The sequence below is a fragment of the Scardinius erythrophthalmus genome (genome assembly GCF_964197995.2).
Source record: "Scardinius erythrophthalmus genome assembly, chromosome: 17".
NCBI lineage: Eukaryota > Metazoa > Chordata > Actinopteri > Cypriniformes > Leuciscidae > Scardinius > Scardinius erythrophthalmus.
Genome location: NC_138237.1, coordinates 34,361,414 through 34,383,690, shown reverse-complemented (window position 1 = coordinate 34,383,690; position 22,277 = coordinate 34,361,414). Strand labels below are relative to the sequence as shown.

Sequence of the window (22,277 nt, the reverse complement as noted above, 5' to 3'; positions counted from 1 at the left end):
CTGGTCATGCACCGAAGTAGGTCTATTCTGCGGGGCAGAATAGACACTAGATCGGGGCATAGGCGAGGGGACTGCACCTCCCTTGAGGTAAGCGAGTCTCGATCTAAGCGCTGCGATAGTCATATTCCGGCAATGGGAACATGAACTATCCACAAAAGCTGCCTCAGCGTGTTGAATGCCCAAACACGAGAGGCAACTGCTGTGGCCATCTGCTGGCGCCAGGGAACGACGACATCCAGAAACGCACAAGCGGAATGACATCTTGAAAAAGACGCAGGGTCACGCTTGTGTTGCTCTTTTAGTAAAAATAAAAAAGGTTGAAAAAATACTCTCTCAGTGCTGAGGCACCCAGGGGTAGCCGCGGTGTGAATAAACACACAAGGAAACGCCCACCGAACCAACACACACACACACAAACACAGAACAATAGTGCTGTGAAAACAGCAGTTTGTGAGCTGCAATGCTCGCGGCCACCGCTGATCGCGCCGTCACACCAACACTGCAGGCAGAGAGTAGATCTCTTTGAAGTCTTCAAGGGCTGAATCTCTTTGTAGACAGAAGTCTCACGAAAGCTCGGCTCCGAAGTGAAAGACAATGTGTGCGTGCGCCCGCTTCCTGTTTATACCCGCGCGGCGGGGCGGGGCGCGTGACGCGATTCACGCACGCCAACGTTCATTGGCTCGTTCTGTAGACACTCGAAGTTGATAGGGCTCCCTGAAGTGATCCCAATTACGTCGTCACGTCGACGTTACGTCGAACGTGAGCGACTGAAAGGGAACTGATAATAATTAAGCACCAAATCAGCATTTCAGACTGTTGAGATTTTGTAAACTAAATTAAATGTTGGCAGTCATTTTGGAATGATACAGCATCATGCAAAAAAAAAAAAAAAAAAAAAACTTTCCAGTTACCATTGCCATTGTAGGCACTTTTAATGTATTACACATTAGGTGGTGCATTGCTCTTATTATTTCAATTTTTTTTATCATATTAAAAAACAAGCTAATCACTAATTTGAAGTAGTTAAAATACAGTCAAGCAACTGTAACTATTAACTATGAATTGTGCCTCAATAAACTCCTAATTACTGCTTATAAATAGTTAGTAAGGTGGTTTAAGTTAAGGTATTAAGTAGGATTACGGGATGTAGAATATGGTCATGCTGAATAAGGCATTAATATGTGCTTTATAAGTACTAAAAAACATCAAATATCCTAGTAATATGCATGCTAATGAGCAACTAGTTAATAGTGAGAACTGGACCCAAAACTAAAGTGTTACCGAAGTAGTTATCTACATCTCAATTAGGATGACAGTAACAAAACTGATCAAGTAAATTAATTCTAAATACAACAAAACTGTAATTAACATAACCAAAGTTGAAAACTTTGAAAACAAGTCATATTTGTGTGATTTCTGTTCTGTCTGTGTATGTCTGCCCCCCAACAAATGGCATTAAAAAAAGCTTTAATTAGGTTATTAATATAACTTCATAAAGTGTAGGTAATCTTCAATACTTTTCCTACTTTTCATTGATTTACTGTCGGTGTAAATTTTTATACTGACGAAAACATTTCAAAGTGAACCCACAAAGTCATTACAACATTTGTAATAGTAGAGGTTTCAGATGAAATGCATATTGACGTTCATTATAGGTGATGCATAAGCAAATTAGACACACCTGCTTCTCTCCTTCAACCATCATTATTTGATGAAACCATTAGGTCTCAATTTCCAGCTCTCCTGTTGTGCACAAGATCCCCTGCTCAATAATTCATCTGGACTATGGAAAGCAGCTGGACTGCCCCAGCCTTTCCTCAACACTTATCTTCCACAGTTCTTCCTTCTGTTCTTTACAAGACCGTTGGGAATTTCATATGAGAGGGACTATGGAGGAGCTCCATGAGCAACCAGGCACCTTGATTGAGGGCAAGCCCAAAAAGGTGAGGTTCAAGCTGGCCTCGTCGTACAGCGGCCGGGTCCTGAAGCATGTGTATGAAGATGGACAGGAGCTGGATAGTCCAGAGGAGCAGTACCCTCACAGCTTCATGCACACCAAGATGGAGATGGGACATCTGTGTGGCTTAGAAGACATGCAGGACCAGAGTTTCTTCCCTCCGACAGGCCTGATCGCTCAGAGGATAAACGTCTATCGAGGAGTGAAGGGATACAATTCCCTGGCCTGTGGAGATCTTCCACAGGATAATAAAGTAAGAACACCCTGCACAAAAAAAGACATTTATTTGACTTTATTTGAAAGTGATCTATAGATACACATGGTACATAGTAATAGCAGTAAATTATGCAGAATTACAAGTAACTGACCCTAAACCAAACCCTAACCAAAATAACAATAAAATAAATGTAATTATCATTTGTGTAATTGCACTGGAAGTCGCATAACCTTAAAAAAAAAAAAAAAAAAAAAAATTATATATATATATATATATATATATATATATATATATATATATATATATATATATTTTTTTTTTTTTTTCCTGTATTCAAGTTCACTTAGCTATTTTGAGGTTAGGCATAAAGTAAATAAATTCCAGCAAGATACTGTACTGATGTCATAATAAAGAAAAAAAATAAATTATTGAAAAGAAAACCTTACTTAGTTTTCCATAATCTTGTAGTATTAAAATATCATTAACTTTGATAGTAAAAATGTCTTCACAGCTTGTATTATATATTGCTTGATATTGCTTGAAACACACTGGTTTCTTGCGCAAATAGTTTTACCATTTACATCTGGGCGGCAGTGGCTCAGTGGTTCATGTAGATTGTCTACAAACCGAAAGGTTGGTGGTTCAATCCCCGGTTCCACCTGACCAAGTGTCGAGGTGTCCATGAGCAAGACACCTAACCCCAGCTGCTCCCGACGAGCTGGATGGCGCCTTGCATGGCTGACACCGCCGTCGGTGTGTGAGTGGGTGAATATGAGGCTATGTAAAGCGCTTTGGTGGCCATAGGTCTGTGAAAGCGCTATATAAATGCAGTCCATTTACCAATGCAGTTTGTTATTCTTCTCGTTATTTCCCTATAGTGTCAAATGAATCAGAAGTCCCACACAAATAGCTTACTTCCAAGTTGGAAAATAGGGTGGATAAACCAACCAGATCCTCAAAACCTCAGTGTCCAATCAGTTATTACTGAGCAACTGTTGCTGTCTGTCTGCTATCTGGCTGTTTGGATAGTTCTAGAACACAAATGTACAGAAATCCCCCCTTAGAACTTAGCAGTCAGCATGTGTCCTCAATCTCGGCAAACACACTATCAGAATCAGAATCAGAAAGAGATTTATTGCTGAGTATGTTTGCACACACAAGGAATTTGTTTTGTGACAGAAGAAGCTTCCAGTAAACAGAGACAACAACAGTACAAAGATAGTAAAATAATAAAAAAAGATATGTGAATAAGATGCAAATATAAAGAAAAAAGAAAAACTGGTATAGGTGTGCTATAATACACATAATACATATAGAATGAACAACAGGTAATGGATAATGGATGTATGTTTATACTTTAGTACAGTCAAAAAATAAATGACATACAGCACCTTTAAGAGTACCCTAAGGAAATGTGTAGGAAGAATGTGAGGAAATGTTCCGTTCACTAATGTTATCATTGCTTTCAAATTAGGCCTTTCTCTTTACAATTCACTACGGTAAGTAATGAGAATCTGCCTTGATTCTCATTTTCAGTCTCTGCTGCTTTGTTACTATGTTACTGCGTAATTTCACAGTTTCTTTAAAGGTCCCGTTCTTCGTGATCCCATGTTTCAAACTTTAGTTAGTGTGTAATGTTGTTGTTAGAGTATAAATAATATCTGTAAAATTATAAAGCTCAAAGTTCAATGCCAAGCGAGATATTTTATTTAACAGAAGTTGACTACATCGAACGGCTGGATTGGACTACACCCCTCTACTTCCTTCTTTAATGTCGTCATTAAAACCGTGTTTTGACTAACCTCCGCCCACAGAAATACAGGCGTATTGATGGCGAAATGTCAACAGACGTGGTTGATGTTTATCTATAGTCGGATACCGCAAAAGTTTAATTCGAAGTTGTTAGTTTGCTCTGTCCATTTCACCACGGACTGTTTTTCTAACCTGGGATAATATTAAGCAGGCTTCTCTCAGCGTTTCATACTGACGAAGGGGGCAATTTCAACTATATTCCAGCAAGCGGTAAGTAGTGATTTACTATGGAAGTAGCGATCAACTTCACATCGTTTCTCTTAGTAGGATGAAAATAATCTTACTTAAACTGTGATTAATATACAGAAATCGATCAAAGAACAATCCCTTTCCAATCGCCCAAGCTGTCAATCACACAGCGCGAGTTTATCTGGACACTTGCCAAAACTCGTTATGAAATCAATGACACTGTTACACTGCACAACGAAGCTCTTAATGTATTTATATACCTCATGTTTGCATTGGTGAAATCATTAGTGAGTGCAGAAACTGCGTTGCAATGATAAGATCTTTTTTCACGCGATCAACAGACTGTCATCTGCTCAATGCTCATCACTGCAACCTTTTGTGTGAATAGATCTAAATACTTAAAAAAAACTTCTCACGAATTGTTAATCCCGATAGCTGTAATAGTAAAAACGTATAATAGCTGTAATAGTAAAAGTTTTCCAGATAGTTCCACATGTAATGCCAGATATTTCATATGCAAGCATGTCAGCCAATCACAGCAGAGGGCGTTTACATTGAAGTCTCTCAGCAGACACGCCCCTTCAAACAGAGCGTTCAAATCAGGGGATGAAATCAGGCTAGGAAATATGCCTTTTATTTCTAAATTATAACAATTTTTGATCTAAAAAACATGCTAACATTATAAGGGCACCCCAGGAAACATTATAAAATAATAAAATAATCCATGGAATGGGACCTTTAAAATTGATAGATGCTTTCCTTGCAATGTCATTCCAGCCCAAGAATAGTATATATTAATTATATATATATATATATATATATATATATATATATATATATATATATATATATATATATATATATATATATATATTTCCCACTTTATGACCACGTAAGGATGAACATTGCCCTGTTTACAGTAATAATCATTTTATTCCTATGGGACATTCTTTAAATCTTGCAACAGTAACTAAGCTGGCCAACTAAGTTTAGCAAAAGGTCAATTGTTGTGGGCGAAACACAATGTGTGTTTTGTAAGGGTTCCTTATTGTCCTCCTCATTGTGTTTAGTTAGTTTGATTCTGGCACTGAAAAATAAATGCTGTAAAACTTTTCCTGCCACTCAGTTTTTATGCCACACTGTTACTAATTCATAGTTCCCAGATCCAATAATAGACCCACACTAACACAGCTTCTAAACATAGGCATGCAATTACATCCCCTCCACACGGACATTCTCAGCTTTCCATTGTTTCTCTGCCTCAAATCTGAAAAAGAAAAGAACCATCATTCAAATATATAGACTGAACAAACCTAAACAATGTGGATCCTTAGGTAAGATTGAAAGCTAATTTGCTTCTTTTATTTTTTATTTTTTTACATAGTTCTATAAAGCTTACATTTTCATTGAAATGTCACCTGTGACATGCTGTTGAAAGACTAAACTGCCAAAGATCTTCCCTTGCATATCAACATGTCAAAAAAACTGACAGGATCTTTATCATATTTTCATCACGTGATCCCCAAACATTTAATCTAATACATTTTATAAAGCCAGCCATGTGGGTAGAGCACAGGCTCATGACGCATAAAGGGCAGTTGGCTCAAGGGGATGCAGGTTTCAGTCTGGCCTGCGTCATGTCCTAATCCTATTCCCCATCTCTCTCCCAGTGGTTTCCTTTTTCTCTTGACTTTAAAAAGTCTATTAAAGTCAAATAGATCCAGAGTAAAATATAGCTGCAAGCAGCAATTAACAGGGCCAAGCACAAAAAGGAACAATGAGACATGCAAGCATGGCTGGGAGCTTCAGAAAAACTGCAAGAATAATTAATCAAAGACACGTTTAGATTTTAGTAAAAATGGCTGAAAAATCACAAATCCATTCACTGTATGATTAACTTGCTTATTACTTTAGACCAATCGGTGTCAATATGCCAAAGCATTGCAGAGTTACAGCCCCAGAATCAGCCTTGTGCCATGCCATCAAATTTGTTGATGTGTTATTAGAGAACGGTTTTGGTTAATGAAAAAGCTTTTAATAACTTTTTGCTGGCATGTTCTGAATATGATCTGAAAATAGGACCAACGGTCTAGGAGGAGTGAAAAAAATCAACATGGCGGATAGCAAGTTGGACCCAATATGGCATCATTGGTATCATTGTTTTCTATATGACAAAAGGACTCTATAAAGACTCTATTAAGTTTCATTAAAATAGTATTTTCTTTCTATTTCATTTTGACCAGATGGTGGTGCTGTTCCAAAAACTTGAGGGAACAATGTTAATACCATGGTAGTTTGGTACTGAATAATATAAGTACCAAGTTATTTAAATGGTACTTTTTGAAATCTTCTGCTTAGTGATTCTGTGTTTATTTTTACAGGCACCCGTATTAGATTTTGGAAAGATTATTATCTACACCAGCAACCTGAAGATTATCCGAGCTCCTCAGAGAAAGAGAGAGTCTGGAAGGAGTCCTCACCGGAGTCAGGACCGAAAAGAAAGTTCACCTGGACGGGAGTCCAGGAGCAAAGGGAGACATAGAACAGCACGTCCCCATGCAGAGGAACCAGATGTAATGACTGAACAAAAGGTATCCACTGTCTGAAGTTTAGTAGACTGTGATGATATCTCAAATCATTCGACACATTGAGAAGAGGTATTCCATTACTTTATTTCAACTTGGGGACAAAACATCCCACATGATGGCAACATGTTATTATAGTAGCTATTTTGATTGTCCCACAGAGTCTGAATAAAGTGTTAAAATCATATGGCATAGACCACTGTCTGACCAGACCATTGTTTCATTGATCTGTAGTTTGCAACAGTGGCTGCAGTATATGTTTGTAGTTGCTCAGAGCAGCATTGTACTTTTATAACTCATAACATTCACATTCACAAAGCAATGCTTAAGACATTTGCAGAATGCTATCTGCTGCTGAAACACAATTCATCATTAATGATGACTCTTTTTTGAAACACCATTGAAAATAATGAACCATGGCATAAATCCTTGTACATTTCGCTTTCATAAATCTTTCAGTCTACTCGATCTTTCTGTTCTGTCTATCCAAATGTAGTCTAATACTAAGGCACATAAAAATAGGTGTTTTATCTTTATAATCTGGCAAATGATTATTATTAACTTTAAAGTAAAACCAGTAATATGATATAATTACAATGTGCAATTTTTAAAGGCACAATATGTAAGATTTTTGGATAAAAACATCCACAAACCACAAGAACAGTGTTATATATTTTGTTGACTTGTGTACTTACATTATCCATAGCCTAATGTTTCCAACATCCATATCCAGAGAAATCAGCTATTTTAACCAGTGTAACGCCCGTGTCATTGCGTCGCCTGTCAATGACATCATATCCGCGTTACCCTCAATATCTGGTTTACCATGGGAACACCAAAGTATATGATGCGGTTTATTAAACAGGTGAGCTACTGTTTGGATACCTTTATCAACAGATCATTGTTATATACTGTAGCTCAACACGGTTAGTCTGTGAATGTTTTGTTTTCTTGATTTACTGCGAGTAACGTGTTTGTACCTCAGAGACAACACTATTTTGTCAAGTGGCCAATACAGCATAATCAGAAAGAGCTTCATTTGTAGGAACAGTAATACAGCATTTTCTCCACCAAACAATATATTTTAAAATTAGTTGCATGGCATTTAGCAACACAAGTCATCCAGCTTTTATTAATATGATATTTTAATATTGACCTAACTTACTGTTATGTGCAACAAGTATCTCATACCAGCCACCAAAAGAACGCACAACATTATAACATAAATTTCAACACACTTAAACGTATTTTAGTATGATTAAGGGTGTGTTTACAGTACGTAAAACTGAGCAGTTTCTCCTTTGAGTTTTCCGCGTACAGACAACACCATTGTCAAAACGATCCCCATTCACATGGATCCGCAAAACGACTAAAAACGCTGTATTCTGCTGCCAGGCCATTAGATGGAAATGAAACACTATAGACTAAACACGTAATCCGCATTTTTTGTTGATTACACGGAGACTGATTTCAAAAACTTGCACTTTGAAACCCGTTTTCAAAAGTTTGTGTTTTCAGCCACCCAAAACGCTGTTGTCGTGTAAACGAATGGCCAAAACGCATAAAAAGTTGTACGTTTTTAGTTGAAAATGGTGTCGTGTAAACAGCCCCTTAGTGGGATTTTAGTAAAACAGTGCTGCATTACCCCACAATTTAAATTTGTCAGATAAAATGACTTGTATCAGTAGTAACTCAGCACTGGGTATTTCATTACAAAAAAATAAATACGAGTTTACAACTAACTTTAATCATAATATATGCATAAACAACAAAGTAAAAGGTACAGCATGGCCGACTGCGGCATATAATAAGTATAATTAAAACAGCAACATGTCATTCACTGCATCATCAAACCACACCTTTGTTATTGTTTTGAAAAAGTGACCTCTACTGGCGAAACTTACATACTGTGCCTTTAAGTGTGTCAAGAAACGTAAAAATAAAAGTTAAATATATCTAAGCGCACTTTAATTGCCGGTAACACTTTATTTCGATAGTCCACTTTAGACATTCTACTAATAGTGCAGCAGATTAGTAAAAAAAATCGTTCACTTTGGTATAGAAGCATGAAATTTGGCACAGATACTCTCTAAGGGCCACTATTTTGGAAAAAGGCGTTGGCCACTCAAAAATTAAATATGGCGGCCATTTTTCAAAATGGCCGCCATTGCTATTCAATGCTTATTATATCAATTATTCAAACAGTGATCCAAGCATAAAATTTGATACAAATATACTCTCTAAAGGACATGTTAATAGAAAAAGATGCTTGTCCCTCAAAAATTCAAGATGGCCGCCATTTTTAAAGATGGCCACTGTTCCTGTCGAATATTAAGGTGAGACATGGCAGGCAAAAACATAGTTTTTTTTTTTTACTGGTCAATTTTGAGATTTTTGGATATTTGTCTTCAATAACATGTCTTCTTTCAGACTGTGGTGAAAAAAGTCCAAAAAACACATTTAGACATTATTTTACTACACTTTGTCTGTTTGCGTCTGTAGATTTCACGTAAATTCAACAAAAGTTGTCGTTGTAAATCTTCCCGCCGATCCGCGATCTCTGTCTGCTCTCTGTCTTCACAGGCACCGCTGGAAAGCTCTCTCTTCACTGTACAATGCTGTCGGATCCAAATATGGTAATTTCCTTTTTATCAGCAACCAATCGCAAAAGTAAAAGGGCTGAATGCGCGATCTCATTGGCTGATGATAAATCTTTAAAGCCCGTTTTCTCAAAATGACCTTTCTCTCATACTCCAAGTCTGAAATCTCCACTTCAGTAGCACCTATATACACCAATCTTTCTAGTCTTGTACCTAGTTATATTATGAAGACATTTACAGAGGGATCTGTAAATATATTATTCCTAGCCTGATTTATATAACATTTTATTCCAAAAAACATGGCGAAAATAATTTTTAAGGCTATTGACAGTATATTATGATTTACAGGATAACAAAAGTAGATATCCATAAATGCCTCTGTATTTTTTCCCCATCTAATATGTGAACACAATGAAAAAATAATTTTTAATCTGGCTTCATCCAATATTCAGATTTCGTTTTTTTAAATATATACAAATTAGCGCATATTTAATTAGATATTGCCTAATTTGCTAATTTAAACATTAAATTACAGAAAACTTTTATACATTTTTTTCTCATCTTAATGTAGGTAATCAACTGGGAAAGTTTCATGGTGATATCTGCTAGTTTTTTTATTTTTACCCTATTCACCCGTAGTGTCTCGCCTTAATTATTTAAATTGTTAAAATGGTGATGCAAGCATACAATTAGGCAGAAATACTCTTCAAGGAACACTCTTTTGGAAAAAGGTATGTGCCACTCAAAAATTCAGGATGGCCACCATTTTCAAGATGGCCACCATTTCTGTCAAATAGTTATAATGTCTGCTTTGTCTGCCTCCTCTTCTTTGACCTGTCCAGCTTAGTTAAACTTGCCAGGGATATAAAATCCCCGCCGGCATAGCTCTCAGGTTCAATGGAGTTCATACACAAATCTCTCCACCACGGCAAGGTATAGTCCACAGAGAGGAAGGCCCACTGTTAGAAAAAAGGATACGCTACTGGTACAGGTTGCACATACAGTGGGGAGAACAAGTATTGGATACACTGCTGATTTTGAAGGTTTTCATACTTACAAAGCATGTAGAGGTCTGTAATTTTTATCATAGGTACACTTCAACTGTGAGAGACGGAAATCCAGAAAATCACATTGTATGATTTTTAAATAATTAATTTGCATTTTATTGCATGACATAAGTATTTGATTACCTACCAACCAGTAAGAATTCCGACTCTCACAGACCTGTTAGTTTTTCTTTAAGAAGCCCTCCGGTTCTCCACTCATTACCTGTATTAACGGCACCTGTTTGAACTCGTTACCTGTATACCTGTACACACACTCAATCAAACAGACTCTAACCTCTCCACAATGTCCAAGACCAGAGAGCTTTGTAAGGACATCAGGGATAAAATTGTAGACCTGCTCAAGGCTGGGATGGGCTACAGGACAATAGGCAAGCAGCTTGGTGAGAAGGCAACAACTGTTGGTGAAATTATTAGAAAATGGAAGAAGTTCAAGATGACGGTCAATCTCCCTCCATCTGGGACACCATGCAAAATCTCACCTCGTGGGGCATCAATGATCATGAGGAAGGTGAGGGATCAGCCCAGAACTACACGGCAGAACCTGGTCAATGACCTGAAGAGAGCAGGGACGACAGTCTCAAAGAAAACCATTAGTAGTAACACACTACGCCGTCATGGATTAAAATCCTGCAGTGCACGCAAGGTCCCCCTGCTCAAGCCGAAGCATGTCCAGGCCCGTCTGAAGTTTGCCAATGACCATCTGGATGATCCAGAGGAGGAATGGGAGAAGGTCATGTGGTCTGATGAGACAAAAATAGAGCTTTTTGGTCTAAACTCCACTCGCCGTGTTTGGAGGAAGAAGAAGGATGAGTACAACCCCAAGAACACCATCCCAACCGTGAAGCATGGAGGTGGAAACATCATTCTTTGGGGATGCTTTTCTGCAAAGGGGACAGGCCAACTGCACCGTATTGAGGGGAGGATGAATGGGGCCATGTATTGCGAGATCTTGGCCAACAACCTCCTTCCCTTAGTAAGAGCATTGAAGATGGGTCGTGGCTGGGTCTTCCAGCAGGACAACGACCCGAAACACACAGCCAGGGCAACTAAGGAGTGGCTCCGTAAGAAGCATCTCAAGGTCCTGGAGTGGCCTAGCCAGTCTCCAGACTTGAACCCAATAGAAGATCTTTGGAGGAGCTGAAAGTCCGTATTGCCCAGCGACAGCCCCGACACCTGCAGGATCTGGAGAAGGTCTGTATGGAGGAGTGGGCCAGAACCCCTGCTGCAGTGTGTGCAAACCTGGTCAAGAACTACAGGAAACGTATGATCTCTGTAATTGCAAACAAAGGTTTCTGTACCAAATATTAAGTTCTGCTTTTCTGATGTATCAAATACTTATGTCTTGCAATAAAATGCAAATTAATTACTTAAAAATCATACAATGTGATTTTCTGGATTTTTGTTTTAGATTCCGTCACTCACAGTTGAAGAGTACCTATGATAAAAATTACAGACTTCTACATGCTTTGTAAGTGGGAAAACCTGCAAAATCAGCAGTGTATCAAATACTTGTTCTCCCCACTGTATCTGCGAGAGGGAAGGCAGAAGGACCATCAGAATTAAGACTGGTTTCAACAATATAGGTGACCAGTTCAGAAAGAGCCACAAGAAAGATGGCTGGTTGAATCATTTCACTCTGTGACTCTTTCTCAAGCCTTCTGAGGTGGAGTTTCTCTCTGTTGTAAAGATGAATGAGACACAAATGATGGTATTTCAGCTCCTGTGCAATGGCATCAGCACCACTTAGTTGAGACAATAATTTAGCATCATTCAGTGTTTGTGCACATTCATGTAGTCTGTCATTCAGTTGCAGTGTCATTACCTGACAGGTCAGATTCAGGAGATATGTTATCACAAAAAAAGCAAACCTGATCATCTAGACTTTTCTGCATCATGGTTCTGTGATGCTTTGTTTGGCCTTCATCTGTCTCACTACATTGAGCATCGGATTGTTGCTTCTGGGCACGAACAATTGTAGTGATACTTCGCTTGGTTCCTTCTCAAAGTAGCTTCTATACCACCACCTTCATCCAGTCGTTCCAGGTCCAGGGTCATTGGCATTTTGTTCATCTTGTGAAAGAGTGGAATGTTGGTGGCAATCATTTTATAGCCATCATGTTGAGAAACATGATGGGTAGGTGGTGATTGTAGGGGTTCCTTTGTGTCTGTCTGACAAAGACAACATTTCATCCAATCAGTTGGCCTCTTGGCTGACATAGGATGTTCATTTGCCATTTTGGAGGTTTGTTGTCTGATTAAGGCCGAGGGGTTATCCTTTTACCACCTCAATCATAAACATAGTACACATTCAGGTATGGGATACAACTAGGTACGGGTCACCTACACCTAGCCCGATCATTCATCCAGTGCCATTTAAGTCCCGTGTGATCTGTACACCTTCCAGGTAAGCATACATGAACAAGTCATGTATTGCCCCGCTTACCCTTGGCTCGGCTCTCCCACGCTGGCACAATCTCTCAATTCGGGTGCGGTTTAGGGACACTAAACTTAGCTATACTATTACTACTAGTCAAGAACTACAGTGAAAGTAAAACTAGATTAGCTGACACTGAATCCCATGCTGAGTTCCACAGCAGTGAAGTCACCAGTGTGCCCTGGTTGTGTAATGACGTTCACTCTATTAAACAAAACCTTCCTTAACACATTAAATTGAGCTCTGACAGAAATGGTGGCCATCTTGAAAATGGTCGCCATCTTGAATTTTTGAGTGGCACACATCTTTTTCCATGATAATGTTCCTTTAAGAATATTTTTTACCAAATTTCATGATAGCATCACCATTTAAAAAAAAAATGAAGGATTCAAGAAAAATGGCGGCAATCTTGAAAAATGGCGGCCATCTTGAAAAATGGTTGCCATCTTGAATTTTTGAGGGACAAGCACCGTTTTCCAAAAAAAAACATTCTGAAGAGAGTATTTTCACAAAATGTTATGCCTACATCACTGTTTGAACAATTGACATAATGAGCATTTGACAGAAATAGCGGCCATCTTGAAAAAATGGCCGCCATGTTGAATTTTTGGATGGTGTAACGAACGAAACTGTGTATTTACATGATTGTGCGGTGTGCCCCTTTAAGAGACTGATCACGTCATTCATGACGTGTGCTATGCGTGATGACGTTGTTGAGTTGAGTGTAAGTGAGATCCACCGTAGATGCTAAGCGTGCTCTACTATCTTTCTATACTTTTGTTTTGTTAGTTTTATTTTGTGACGCTAAGAAAGAGTAATCTCTCATGTGTGAGAGGATCGCGTTGCCTGTGTTACCTGCCATTAAATGTGCGTCATACAGCCTTTACGCCTCTAAACTCTTCCTTCTATTGACTTTGTGAGAGCTATCCTGGTCAAAGCGTTACAATTGGCGCCCGAACAACTTGAATCTGGATCCGTCATCTACTGGGAACCTGATAATTTACAACTCCGATCGTGTGTGGAGATCTTTGCAGAGACTGGTGAGATTAGCTTGCTAACGCTGGGCGACACGTGTGCGTGGACCGCGTGCAATGACAGCTGATTAATTTGATAAATTTAGACTGTGCGCTAAGTCAGGTTTTTTTAATATATATATATATATATTTTTTTTTTTTTGGCCGATGGTAAAGGACTGAGTGAAGTGGATCGATTGGGAACGGAGGATTATAATTTTTTTTTCCCCATCATTTTTGGAAATGATCCAACTTTTTCCTCACTGTTTTCAAACGCGGACTGACATTTGGATCTTTACCTTTCTGTGATATTGCAGCACGGGTATAATTTTTTTTGCTTTGCGTGCTTGGAACTTGAATGTACTTTGTGCACAAACGGACAACAAAAACAATTTTTTTTGTCTGAACTGAATTTGTGAGCACGGAAGAAACAAACTTTTTTTGGAACAGTTTTTGGAAGTTTTTCTTTCCTAATTCATTGTGAACTGAACTGCTTGTGCGAACGGGGCGATTTCTAACGTTTTGCACACATTTGGATGATCAAGTGACTTTGAGAACATTACTTTCACTTTGAAAAAGCGTGTTCCTTTGCTCTGGGTATACTGATGGTGGACAATATAATAACTGAACTCACATAAAAGGGAGTAAATCTGTATGTTTTTGGTGACATTTGCTATTTCATAGTCTAAATGTTGGATTATTGATTTTTTTTTAAGCTTCATCTGATGGTGTGTATTTTAATGTCAATTTATTTTTCTGGGTTACATTGTGAATTTTACAGTTGTTGTACCGCTGGTTATGTGAATGCACAGTTACTGTGATGGCTTACTACCCAGACTTTAAGACTGACTTGACCTACTCATTGCCAGACTCTGTTCCCAGGCGGAGACAAAAGTCAGCGCAGCCTGCTGCAGTGAGTCTGGAGACTCAAGTGGAACTTCTACAAGCTGAAGTATCGGTGCTACAACAGTGTCTAAATGACTCTCTCCAGTTGCAGCAGAGCATATTAAGAAGGTTTGGACCTCAGAATGTGGACACCCTTGCAGCGCCACACGACCAGCTGCCTCCTATGTCCAGTTCTACGCCACACACCCGTGTTTCACCAAGCCAGGTGCCACTACAAGGTACATCTACTGATAATGTTTCTCTCAGAAATGTGACATTCTCACCACAGGCTAATTCTTCTGATGTGAGTAATACTAGTAGAATCCTTGCATCCGTACTGCACCAGTCAAGGCTTGAGCCACCTGTATTTGCAGGAGATGGACGTGTAAGCCCAGAGGACTGGCTCCAGTCAGTCAATGTTTACAGGACCTCACTTGACTTAACCGATGCCCAAATTCTCCTCGAGCTGACTCGATTTTTGGCAAAGGAACCGAAAAAATGGTTCACAGTCCTTGACTCTCATGTCGTCACATGGGCCCAGTTCTGTGATTTCTTCAGGACAGTCTTCCTTCCCTCAAACAGTCAAGAACAAATAATGAGGGGAATCCTAGACCGTATACAGAGTCCTGAAGAGCCCCTCCCTACTTTTGTGGCCCATATGCTAAGTGAGTTCAGGAAGCTGAAAACCCCCCCACCCGAGCAAGAGCAAATCGACCTTATTTCTAAACATGCTCTTGAGAAATACAGAGTTGCACTCTATGGAACCTCTGTTTCCTCAGTCATGGATCTCCTCCTGAGGGCTCATGAGCTCCATGTGGTTCTTGGACCAAGTAATTGTTTCCCAACCTCGGGGCAGAGTAAAGCTAAAATTGACAAAGGAACTTACTGTTACAAGTGCTCACGTCCTGACTTCACTTCTCGCACATGCCCAGATTGCAACCCAATTCCCAGGAGGAGCTCACAACGAAGCGAGTCCCCTGATGTGCATTCAGGACAGAATCCTGATGCAAAGGATACAAACAACGGCGAAAGCAGTAATGGAGGGGAAAACATTCCTTTTGTCGCACAGAGGGGAAACTACAGAGGGGGGAGGATGATTCGCAGAGGCAATCCTCCCTCCAGAAGATGAATCCGCCTCAACCGACTGTTCCTGCACAACCTGTCCTTTGTCATGTGGAAGATCCCACATCCCCGTCCTGTTGGAACACCCCATTAAGAGTTCAAATTAACCTACGTGGCCAGGTGGTGGATGCTACACTTGACACTGGCGCATCACTTTCTGCAGTGCAGGCAGACATCGTTCAAAATCATGACCGATTGAAGGCTAAGATTCAACCATGGACCTCTTCCCCTATACAACTGTCAGACGGTGGTGCATGCCTGCCCGTGGGGCTTACATGGCTGGCTTTTGGCTTTATGGGACAGCGTTTTTACCACCGTTTTGCTATTGTCCCACGCCTTCCCTCAACAGTAGTCTTGGGAATGGACTTCATGTTGCGTGCGTCCATTACGATTCACGTCCCATCTAGAACTGTCGTCATGGGTGAAAATCCTTTATTCATGGAGGAATTGGATGGTGGAGCTGGGCTTGAGTTGGATAACAGTTTGTTGTTCATGGAAATTCCACCTTCAGCACTTCAAGAAAAAATTGAAGATGCATGTCTGAGTTTTGCTGAAAAGGAACAGTTTTCCGGACCTATTCGATGGTCACCTGGGACGTACTACTCTAGCAGAGCACTCCATAGAGACAGGAAATGCCAAACCAGTTCACCTTCCCCCTTATCGAACTTCTCCAGCTAAAAAACGATTGATCGAGGACCAAATAAGGAAAATGTTGCATGAAGGAATCATTGAACCTGCGGCTGGTCCTTGGGCTGCCCCGGTTGTGATTGTGCAGAAACCTTGTGGTGAACCACGATTTTGCGTGGACTATCGTGGGTTAAACCAGCTCACCACAAAGGACTCTTACCCATTGCCGAGAGTCGACGAGTCCCTTGACTTCCTTTCCCGAGGAAAATTTTTGACCACAATTGATCTTGCTCGGGGATACTGGCAAGTCTCCATGGCAGAAGGCTCAAAACCGAAGACTGCTTTTGTCTCACATTGTGGGCTGTTTCAGTTCCGAGTGCTTCCATTTGGTCTGTGCAATGCACCGGCGACCTTTCAGAGACTCATGAACAGCGTCTTGGCTGGGCTTATATATAAGTCCTGTGCGGTCTACCTAGACGACATTGTTGTGGCTTCGCCCACCTTCAAACAACATCTTGAGGATCTCAGGGAAGTGTTTTCAAGGCTTCAGTCCGCCGGGTTGACCATTAAACTAGCCAAATGCCAATTCTGTCGCAAAGAGCTTACCTTCTTGGGGTATCGGGTTTGTCCAAGTGGAATCCTGCCGGAACAAGACAAAGTAAAGGCGGTGACGGACTTTAAACCACCTGTCAATGTGAAGCAAGTGAGGCAGTTTCTGGGCTTGACAGGCTATTATCGTCGATTTATGCAAGACTATGCTCGCCTTGCTGAGCCACTCTTCAACCTCACAAAAAACGACGTTCCTTTTGTCTGGGACACGGCTTGCCAGGAGGCTATGGACCTGCTTAAAGGAAAGTTAACTTCGGCACCTGTGTTGAGTTTCCCCGACTTTACTCTCCCGTTCTTCATCCATGCTGATGCCTGTGACGCAGGTCTTGGAGCTGCGTTGATGCAGAGAGATCAGAACGGTAGAGATGTGGCTGTGGCATACGCTAGTCGGACCCTGCATAAAGCTGAGAAACCTTATTCCACGCCCGAGAAAGAGTGCCTTGCTGTCATCTGGGCCCTGGAGCACTTTAGGCCTTATGTTGAGGGTCTCCATGTCACGATCTTTACTGACCACAGTGGACTTAAGTGGTTGATGTCCCGCCCGAATCCCACTGGCCGTCTTGCTCGATGGTCTCTCCGCCTTCAGGACTTCGATTTTGACATTGTCCACAAGCCTGGTGCTAGAAACACGGTGCCTGATGCGCTGTCGAGGAATCCCCTAACGGTTGAGTCGCCGCCAATGGACATACTTCCCGAGTACGCTGTGATTGGTGGTCTTGACCTCCGTATGCTTTCTTCTGTGACTCTCACGGACCGTTCTCATGTCAGACAACTTCAGCTCGATGATCCAGGTACGGGTGATCTTCTCCGTAAAATGGAGGCCGCGCTCCAACAGGAGGGTGAAGTTGAGGGATGCTCTCAGTATTGCATACAAGATGGTCTATTGTATTTCAACGACCCCAAACCTGCTTGCGGTATCCATCCTTTGAAAGGATTAAAGCTGTATGCTCCTGAGTCTCTCAAAGGTACCTTGCTGAGGTATTATCACGATCATCCAACTGCGGGTCACCTGGGAATAACCAAGACCTTAGCCCGACTGAGACTCAGGTTTTTCTGGCCTAAAATGGCATCTGAGATAAAGAAATATGTGACCTCTTGCACAGTTTGCCAACTGACAAAACCAAGCCAAAGGAAGCCTGCCGGTCTAATGGTCCCAATTCGGCCTCAGAAACCTTGGGAGTATGTTGGTGTTGATTTTGTGGGCCCTTTGCCGCGTACCTCCAGGGGAAATGCTCACATCTTGGTATTTGTCGACTACTTTTCGAAGTGGGTTGAGATCGTGGCAGTAAGAGAAGCCACAGCTCATGTGGCAGCCGGCAAACTGCTGAGTGAATTTTTTTCCCGTCATGGGGCCCCCACTTACTTAATTTCAGACAGAGGTTCCCCTTTTGTGAGTGAGCTGTTTGGACAGATGCTTACTGCCCTGGGAACTGAACATCGGTTAACAACTGCGTATCACCCACAGACGAATGCAACAGAGAGGGTTAACCGTACTCTCAAGACGGCCATTCGAGCGTACGTGGATGAAAAACACACCTCCTGGGACCGATATATCCCACAAATCTGCTTTGCACTACGAACTGCGCCACATGAAAGCACGGGTCAAACACCGTCTATGATGTTGTATGGGAGGGAGTTGGACACTTCTCTGGATCTGGTCACTCAGCCTGTCTGGGATGGGATGGAGGAGACTGAAGTCCCATACTCTGAGCGTTTGAGGTTGTCACTGCGAGAAGCACATGATCATGCTAAGGCAGCTCTGGAAGCCAGTCATGACAAAAGAAAGCTGTACTATGATAGAAGACGCCGATCTGCTACTTATAACACTGGTGACCTTGTCAGAGTGAGGACTCATCCTAAATCGGATGCTTTGGCCAACTTTACTGCTAAACTAGCCGCCCTGTACTCTGGTCCATATCGTGTCACTCAAGTCTTGTCTAGTGTGAACTATAGACTTGCGAAGTTGGACACTGGTGAGGATGCTGGAGTCTTTCATGTGGTCAATATGCAGCCTTTTCACACTTGGAACTCGTGCGGCAGCAATATGATGAGTGTGCCTCAGGATGCGTCTGAAACGCCCTATGATGCATTTGAGGACTGTCTGGAAACAACACAGTTGAATGGAGATATATCTCAGGAGACATGCGCTGCTCTGCCTGATAAGACTATTGTTGATCGTGCCGGTTTCACTGAAAATGCTCATGACATGACCAGGGAATACACAAGTTGTACTCACATCTCTGACGCTGACATTGACGTGTCTACTGGTAGTACAGACCTCCCTGACTTTGACTTTGTCCCTCAGGGCCCTCGTTACAATCTCAGACCTAGGTTGGCCCCTAGAATCACGTCAGGTTGGTCAGATAGTGGATGGACTAATGAGTATCATACCGACAGATTAGACCTGAAGTGATGTTGAGTTTATTGGTTTAAACATCTGTGTTTAAATGTTCTTCTGGGATATTATTTTCTGACAAGAGAATAAGAACTTGTACATTTTGTTTTGGTTCTTGAGTTTTCATACGTTATGTTAAAAAGAAAAACAAGAAGTTGTATTTTGTACACATGGCTTGGTTTTCACAGGCTTTTGTTTTTGAGATGTCTTTGTAGTGCATACAGTGTAATGTGTAGCTCATACTGACATGTATGCCAGTTATTGGCTTCTGTATGTGAAACATAGTTTGGTTAATGGGTTTTCCATGTTTCCATGTATGGGACTGGATGTATGTTGTCCTTATGTTGTGTACGGCTGGGGACAGCCTTTTTCTTTCCGGGGGGAATCTGTAACAAACGAAACTGTGTATTTACATGATTGTGCGGTGTGCCCCTTTAAGAGACTGATCACGTCATTCATGACGTGTGCTATGCGTGATGACGTTGTTGAGTTGAGTGTAAGTGAGATCCACCGTAGATGCTAAGCGTGCTCTACTATCTTTCTATACTTTTGTTTTGTTAGTTTTATTTTGTGACGCTAAGAAAGAGTAATCTCTCATGTGTGAGAGGATCGCGTTGCCTGTGTTACCTGCCATTAAATGTGCGTCATACAGCCTTTACGCCTCTAAACTCTTCCTTCTATTGACTTTGTGAGAGCTATCCTGGTCAAAGCGTTACAATGGCCAGCGCCTTTTTCCCAAAGAGTGACCCTTAGAGAGTATCTGTGCCAAATTTCATGCTTCTATACCAATTTGAACGATTCTCTTGAAATATGCCATTAATCTGCTGCACTATAACTATAAGTAACTCTGCAGCTACATGCCAACTTGCTGTCATTAGAGTATTAGTAGACTGTCTGCTTAATATCTGCCAACACTTTATTTTGATGCTCCCCCAACAGATATTTTACTGACTATAAGTAACTTGGCCAACTAAAAGTCAACTTATTCTCCTAACAAGAACCCTAGCACCTAACAGTCTACTGAAAGTCTACTACAGTCTACTAATACTCTAATGAGAGTTAATTGACATGTAGTTTCACAGTTACTTATAGTTAGTATGTCCAAAGTGGACTAACGAAATAAAGTGGAATCTAATTGTCTTTTATTTCTTTTATTTGCAAATACATTGCTTTAAACTAAAAGTGCACATTCAGTACAATTAAGCCCAAGGCTTTTTCACAAGAATTCATAGTTCACACAAAATGAACAATTCTTTCTGAACCTGTGTGACTTTCACAAAAGAAGGTATTTTGAAAAAGGCCTCAATGAAAATGCTATTGTTTGGGCCCTGGGGATATTCAAAACATTTTCTTTTGTGTTTTTTTGCAGAAGAAGGAAATACATGCACATTAGAAAATGATGTACAAAATATACACATTTGTGTGAACTTTACCTTTAAAACATGAAAGAGCAACAAGCTGCAAGCTTGTAATGTAGTGTGCACTTGGCTTTATCATTTTGCTTGCAGTTCGTTTACTTGTTTTGTTTGTGCAGCAGGAATCAGGCTCATGTGGACAGTGTGGAGGTTCAGGTTGTGCGCCGTGCTCCCTCTGTCATGGAAGCAAACTGTCCATGCTGGCCAACCGCTTCAATGAGTCAATCAGAGAGCTGCGCTGTCCAGCGTGCAACCCCCACGGCCAAGAGCGGTGCCAGTCCTGCACTCACTAACACATCTACTGACGCCAAGCTGTGTCGGATGCACATCAGACCCTTTGAGGTGTGAACCAAAGTGTATTTTGGATTACTAATGTAGATAACTAATGTTAATAAAGGGAACCTTATTGTAGTGTTACCCAAACAAATCAATTTCCTCGATAAGTAAATACAAATAGACATTTTATTGATGGAAATGATAGCCAAACAGCAGAGTGACAGTTTGAAATGTCAAAAATGTCATTTTATATTCAAATGATCTCATCATGATCAAACAGTGGCTTTATTAATTGTCATTATCAAATCCGTCAAAAGTTCCCCTTATTAAAGAATCACCCAAAACTACTAAATGGTACGAAACATGTATTCATTGCATTACGCGCTTATTGTTTCTGCCTTAAATTAATATATATTTTTTAATTTATACATTATTAGCTTATTGTGTGATTTGTATGTACATTTCTGAAATACATAACTTGGACGCAGTCACCTCTGATAACAGATCACTCTAAATTATAATGTAGACATGCATTTTCTGTAAAGCTGCTTTGAAACAATATGTATTGTGAAAAGCACTATACATTAAATATACAATAAATGTGAATTGAATTGAAAGCAGAAACATAACTGGGAGAGTCATGACCACATGCAGGACAGAATTGTTGGGTTAAAGATTTTGATCATACTGTAGTTAGTATAAGGCCTAGTTGTTGTATAAAGGTCAACATTGCAAAAGATTGTTGACACTTTATTTTATACATGAAATTTAACATTTAATTTAATTTTCAACAATATTATTGATCTGCCTGCATTGACACCATTATATGAGAACTGAACTGAGCTGGATGCTGACATCACAATTTTCTCCAGAGAGGCTATATAAATATAAATTAACTAAATTAATCACTTTTTTTACGTAATAACTTGACTGTGACGCTATTTTCATCTGGAAACAAACTTTGTTGCATTATTTTTCTGTTATCTCTGTAAAGATGCTTTGACACAATCTGTATTGTAAAAAGCACTATATAAATAAATGTGACTTGACTTGACAGTTAGCCGTGCCTAAATA

General features: G+C 40.4%; 1 protein-coding gene across 1 annotated transcript; it reads left to right on the top strand.

The window, feature by feature from the left end:
* Nucleotides 1-1,889: 1,889 nt before the first annotated feature.
* Nucleotides 1,890-21,220, top strand: grxcr2 (glutaredoxin and cysteine rich domain containing 2; the record flags this gene model as incomplete). The annotated part of the gene is made up of 3 exons (XM_081390255.1): nucleotides 1,890-2,210; nucleotides 6,557-6,766; nucleotides 21,047-21,220. 3 exons carry the CDS (start codon nucleotides 1,890-1,892, stop codon nucleotides 21,218-21,220), a joined length of 705 nt encoding a protein of 234 aa, XP_081246381.1.
* Between the last annotated feature and the right edge of the window lie 1,057 nt (nucleotides 21,221-22,277).